The sequence below is a fragment of a genome, unplaced genomic scaffold (assembly GCF_019419815.1).
Source record: "Pyrus x bretschneideri cultivar Hongxiangsu unplaced genomic scaffold, Pyrus_bretschneideri_v1 Contig2, whole genome shotgun sequence".
Taxonomy (NCBI): Eukaryota; Viridiplantae; Streptophyta; class Magnoliopsida; order Rosales; family Rosaceae; genus Pyrus; species Pyrus x bretschneideri.
In genome coordinates, this window is record NW_025999501.1 from 6,059,100 (window position 1) to 6,065,541 (window position 6,442).

Sequence of the window (6,442 nt, forward strand, 5' to 3'; positions counted from 1 at the left end):
TGTGACAAATTAGAAGACCACAGTATTCCATTGCTTTTTAATTCCATTGTCCTTCATTTTTCTTTCTTTATCAAAAGATAGCTCATAATGTTTCTCACTTACAGGATGATGTGATCTGGCCTTGTGGTTCCAGCGATTATGTGATGTGGCCTCACTATTTTAACTGTGTGTGCATTTGATGCCTGATGCCTTCTTCATGACAAATTTAAACTATTTGCTCATACTTTTTTTGTGGTAGCCGTATAGGGATTTTATCTCATTTATTCTTTGTGTGAATTTCTCTTTAAATCAAGAAATTGATCATGAAAAATGTACCCTTTTGGCACATTTTGTATCTGTTTAATTCTTGTTAATGAAATCCCTATAAACTATCGTTGCTCGTCAAAAAAAATATCAACATATATCAGTCCAAAAAAGAGAACTAAAATTATATGCTGCTGCACCTAAACATATATCCTAATTATAGTTGCACTGATGTTTTTGTTATAAACAGCATAGCCACAATGGTAGGAATGAAGAGTCACACGTTGCTACACAGTGGTTAAATTATGAAAACCACAAGGTTCAAATTTGCATATCCAAAAGTGTGAGCATATTTATTCTCCACGTACGACTTTGTAACCAAAGTTGTGGCAAACAGAGGCCTGAAATCTCAGAAAGCAATCTCTTTCACATATCTTCACACCCCACCTCCTCCAACCTTATCCCTCAGTTTCATATCTTTTTTAGGGTTATATTATTTACATGCACGCTGCAGCCTCTGGCCCTAGCTTCTTCCTGGTCATTGGATTCCGCTGTGCTGATGAGTGTACCATGCAATTCAATGGATGACATGGACCCAAGCATGATCAATATCAGTGTTCAAATTATGGAGTAGGATTCTCATCCCTCTTTTTTTCCCTTTCCTTTCCTCCCCTCTTATTTGAACGGTCACGGTTAAGCTACGTCAATATCTTATATTACTTTTTTATAAAAAGAGAAAGACAAATTAGAAAATGTGAGAAAAGAGAATGTAAGGGGATGGAAAGAGAAAAGCAGAGAATCCTACTCCTCAAATTATTTCCGCATAATGTTTTCGGAAAAAAACATCAGAGTCAGTTCGAAAGAATTATCATAACAATTTCAGTTTGATAATTGATACCCAGTTTTGATTTTCGCAGAAGTTATCTGTCAGTAGTGAACTTGGCTCCATTGATAGTATTTGGACAATTGTTAGACCATTATACAAATCAAACTCAAGGTGTTTGATTTAAAATGTTTTTGGAATCCAAAATCAATTTTATTAAATATGCATTTAATCATTATAAAAGCACTTCCAAACGAACCCTATAGTTAGTTTCAAGTGCAGACGCATGTAAGAATATAGGAATTAGACTCATCTAGTGTAAGACCATAGCTTATCCTTTATCTTTTGTCAAATGTTTATCTTCTTATTTACAGCCAAATAAGTTTGGTCAAATGCTAATAGGAAATCTTATCTTTTATCCGAACAAGGTTGATATACTAGCTATTGGTTAGATTATTAACCTCTAATTTTGTGGAATTAGAATGATTAGAATTATTAACCTTGCCATTTTATTTTCAAAAGAAAAGTAAGTAAAGGGAAGACATAATATTTGGAAAATTCAATTTAAATTAAATCTCAAAATTAACTAATTTATTATCCATAAGTATGTGTAGTTCTAATTTTGACTTTACTTAATTTCTGTTATTTCACTGAAAATATATATAATATATTTATTAAGACTTCATTTTTCATCTTTTCATCCTTCTTTGTTCCCTCTCTTTCCTCTCGCTTCTCACCGAACTTCAACTCACAAAAGGTAATTAAAATGTTGACTAATTTGAAGAAAATTGCTATTGACATTCTAAAAAAAACTCATTTTGTACTCTACATTTTATAATTAGAAAAAAAATCACTTATAAAAAATGTAAAATATGATTTTTAAAGTCCTAATAGCGGTTCCTATTAAATAGCAGTTCCCCATCTAATTCTCAATATTTTTATTCTTTTAACAAAAATAAAGAAGAGTTAGAAGAAAGAAAGAAAACAAGTGTAGTTATCAATTCCGTTAAATGATTTGCATAATCCCAAGGCGGGGGTCCCCAAACGGTGAAGAGGAGTGTGGATAAAACGTGTGTTCCATCCGCCAATCAGAACGCAGAGAAATCAGAAATCCCAAACACCCCAACCCCCTCCCGAATTCCCAATTGGCAAGGGACTCCCACACAGAGAGGGAGAGAGGGTCAATTCTTTTGTACGCCCACCAAACCCACACCCTCCCCCCTTCTCTCTCAAATCCCAAATTAGAACCCAAAAATCCAAATCAATCGCCCAGCATTACTTCCTTCGGCTGCTCCAATCCCAATACCACACTCCTCCAATCTCTTCTCTTCTCAAAATTTTGAGGATTTTTGGAAGCGCCTTCTCGTTTCGGTCAATGGCGGTGTCGACCAGTTTCGCCGGAGCAAAGTTGGAGGCTCTGCTGTCGAGATCTTCATCGTCGGCTGCAACCACGTCGTCCACGGCCTCTAGCGGTTCCTGTTTGGTGGGTTCTGTGAGGCCCATTAGGAGTCGAAGGCTCCAAATTCAGAGAGGAGTGAGGTGCGAGGTGGCTGCTTCTTCTGATGCTTCTGCTGCCGCGGTTCAGTCCATCGCTTCCAATATCTCCGCTCTTGAGCAGCTCAAGACCTCTGCCGCTGACAGTACGTTTCTCTTTTCCCATTAATATCCTTCTGCTTTGTTTTTTTTCCTATTGAATTTATTAATTTTTTTGTGTGTTCTCTAATGGGTTTGTGTTGGAGTTGATTTTTCTTCTTGCAGTTGTGGGTTTTGTGAATGTATTTGTTCCAAATAATGTTAATGCATGATGGGTTTTGTGTAATGTTGATGGTTTTTTATCCAATATATATGTACTCAAATTTTTGGAGATTGTCTGGGTTTAGAATTGCTACATAGAAAGTCCAGTTTGGGATTTTTCTCATTTTCCCAAGCATCGTTTCGGTATGAATTTTGAATGCAAGAGAAATCACAGCCATACAACGTGTCTGTAATTCGGGGTTGGTATCGTATCTCATATGTACTTCTGAATGTATTATCTTTTACCCCCACCTCTTTTACCTGCGGTTCTATGATTCAGATGCTTTTGATGACCGTAGGATAATGTTTGGTTTGGTTGTGTTCATGATTCAAGGTTGTTTTCATACTTTATATAAGAATCTGTTTGGCGTACTTTTTTTGTGTATTTGTAATGTTGTCTAACTAAAGTTCCACTATTTTTCTTCTCAGGATACACAAAGGAAAGAAGCAGCATTGTGGTCATCGGACTTAGTATTCACACAACACCCGTTGAAATGCGTGAAAAACTCGCCATTCCAGAAGCAGAATGGCCTCGAGCCATAGAGGAGCTGTGTGGTTTAAATCACATAGAAGAAGCAGCTGTTCTTAGCACTTGCAACCGAATGGAGATATATGTTGTAGCTCTATCTCAGCATCGTGGTGTCAAAGAAGTTACCGAGTGGATGTCAAAGGTACTTTCCGTTTCTTTATGTGTTGTTTGTGGTATAAATGACAATAACCGACTCTTTTGCATGTGTATTGTGACATGGATAAGTCAATCATCTTATTTGACATTGGAGAAAATGTTTTTTTATTTTTTATTTTTGATTCCTTTCTTTGAAACGAAAAATTACACTCAATTTCTTTGTGGGTTACAGTTTGAGCCTGTACGGTTTTTCCTTTCTCCGGCTTATGAAAAGAGTATCCTGAATTGATCATGATCATTTCTTGCTCCAAAACATTACCTGACACTCTTTGCTTTGTTTGCAGACAAGTGGAGTCCCTGTTTCTGAGCTATGCCAACACCGGTTTTTACTCTATAATAAAGATGCCACTCAGCACCTCTTTGAAGTATCAGCAGGTCTTGACTCTCTTGTCCTCGGAGAAGGTCAAATTCTTGCCCAGGTGAAACAAGTTGTTAAAGTCGGCCAAGGAGTTGTTGGCTTTGGTAGAAACATCAGTGGGCTGTTCAAGCACGCAATCACTGTGGGAAAGCGGGTTAGAACTGAAACAAACATTGCTGCTGGGGCAGTTTCTGTAAGCTCTGCTTCTGTTGAACTTGCCTTGATGAAGCTTCCTGCACCATCACATGCTACTGCAAGAATGTTGGTGATTGGTGCGGGCAAAATGGGAAAGCTTGTGATCAAACACTTGGTAGCAAAAGGTTGCACAAAGATGGTTGTTGTGAATAGAACCGAGGAGAGAGTGGCATCCATCCGTGAGGAGCTGAAGGGTGTTGAGATCATTTACAAGCCTCTTACAGAAATGCTTACCTGTGCAGCAGAGGCAGATGTGGTTTTTACCAGCACCGCATCAGAAACCCCATTATTTTTCAAGGACGATGTGAAGGACCTTCCTGCTGTAGGTCCAGAGACTGGTGGTTTGAGGCTTTTTGTTGATATTTCCGTCCCTCGGAATGTGGGTTCATGTGTTGCTGATGTCGATGGTGCTCGAATTTACAATGTTGATGACCTTAAGGAGGTTGTGGCTGCTAACAAAGAGGATCGCCTTCGGAAAGCAATGGAAGCTCAGGAAATTATTACTGAAGAATCGAAACAATTTGAAGCTTGGAGGGATTCTTTGGAGACAGTACCTACCATCAAGAAATTAAGAGCTTATGCTGAAAGAATCAGAGCTGCAGAGCTTGACAAATGTTTATCAAAAATGGGTGATGACATATCAAAGAAAACAAGAAGAGCTGTAGATGATCTTAGCCGAGGTATTGTGAACAAGCTCCTTCATGGTCCGATGCAGCACTTAAGATGCGATGGGAGTGATAGTCGAACTCTGAGTGAGACACTTGAGAATATGCATGCTCTTAACAGAATGTTCAGCCTTGAGACAGAAATATCCGTATTGGAGCAAAAAATTCGAGCAAAGGTGGAACAATCCCAGAAGTAAAGCTACAACATCCAATTTCTTTCGCGACACATCTACTTCCTCAAACTCGAATAAGGGGAAAACATTCTCACATTGTCATTTTAGCGTTCCCTCTGGTGAAATCTTCAATTCCATAGACAAATTGTGTTGGTCCCAGCTGGTCTGGGCGACCTTCCAATTCATTCATTGGTGTAAGACACTAACCTGATTCTTATCTTCGTAAGTGGCTGTTCGGCTTCGTATCGAAATTCTGAGGTTATCTGTACTAGTGTTAATTCTTGTAATTAAAAGTAATTTGAGATGAATATAGATTGCAATTCATAATTTTGTCGAGATTATTGTCCAATTGTGTCTCATTAGTTGGTGAAACACCGAAACCCGTACCATTGGTATATTGGGCAAAATATGAAACTATTGCTGTTTCCGGTCACTGTCATCACTATCAATTTGGTTCCTTCCGGTGAGGAGCCTTACGTGATCACCTGGATGGCCGATTCTCTTGTGCGTACCAATTTTTGTGGACCAATGGTGTGAACCAAGTTTAGCCGTTGGATTTGATGTGAACGGCTCACAACAAAACTGAGCTCATTAGTGGGTCCAGGTCCTAAATGACCTGTGAATTATACGGGTCTATAGGGCCCGGTTCTACTGAAAGACTCAGCTGATCATAGTCGTTCGATCTTCGTCCGCACAGTTGGTCCACAGGAGAGAAACGCTCTCACTTGGATGGCCTCGTCAAATGTTTATGGCTGTGTCTCCGTTAGGAAGGCTATAAATAAAGGTCCATAAGACCATCTTCAATCGAAAGGGCTATGCTTAACCTCAATCCAGATTATAATCATGCAAAAAATTATTTTTTAATAAACATTGCCATGACATGTTTATATACCATTTCTAACCGAAGGGGAGCTAAAAATAACCCCCTCAATAATTTATTATTTTAAGTTTGTTCTTTAATTTTATTGATTAATTAAATTAAACTACCATATTAAAATAAAATTTTCAGACATATTAAAATAAGATTTCCGGACATATTTTGAGTGTCACTTGAAGATGTGGCCGTTTGAAAATTATTGAAAAAATTAAAGGAAAAATTATTGGAAGCGATAAGAGAGGGGTATGTATGAAAAAAGTGTTTGAGATGAATATAATGTGAACAATTGAAATAAAATAAGGTAAGATAGTATGAAGTGGTGAAAAGAATATGAGAAATGGTGTAGAAATGTCTTAGGTATTTATAGGAAAAAAGATTAGAAATTTTAATTTTTTTTTTAGGGCAAATCTCAGTTTACTACCCTCATATTTTGTGGTTTTCAACATTTAGTACATCAAGTTTTTTTTCGTCCTAGCGTCATACCTAAAGTGTTAATTTTGGGATAGTCTCATACATCCGTTAGTCAAATTGTCAAATTTGCTGTTAACTGATGACGTGACGCCTATGTGGGGCACCACGTGTCATTAAGGGGTCCACGTGGAATTTTTTTTTTTTTGGAGAAGGGGTTC

The 6,442-nt window shown here is 37.8% G+C and overlaps 1 protein-coding gene across 1 annotated transcript; it reads left to right on the forward strand.

Moving 5' to 3' along the window:
• Window positions 1-2,164: 2,164 nt before the first annotated feature.
• Window positions 2,165-5,272, forward strand: LOC103956172 (glutamyl-tRNA reductase 1, chloroplastic). Its single transcript, XM_009368117.3, has 3 exons — window positions 2,165-2,706; window positions 3,290-3,531; window positions 3,830-5,272. Exons 1-3 carry the CDS (start codon window positions 2,442-2,444, stop codon window positions 4,958-4,960), a joined length of 1,638 nt encoding a protein of 545 aa, XP_009366392.2. The 5' UTR covers window positions 2,165-2,441; the 3' UTR covers window positions 4,961-5,272.
• The last annotated feature ends 1,170 nt before the right edge of the window (window positions 5,273-6,442 follow it).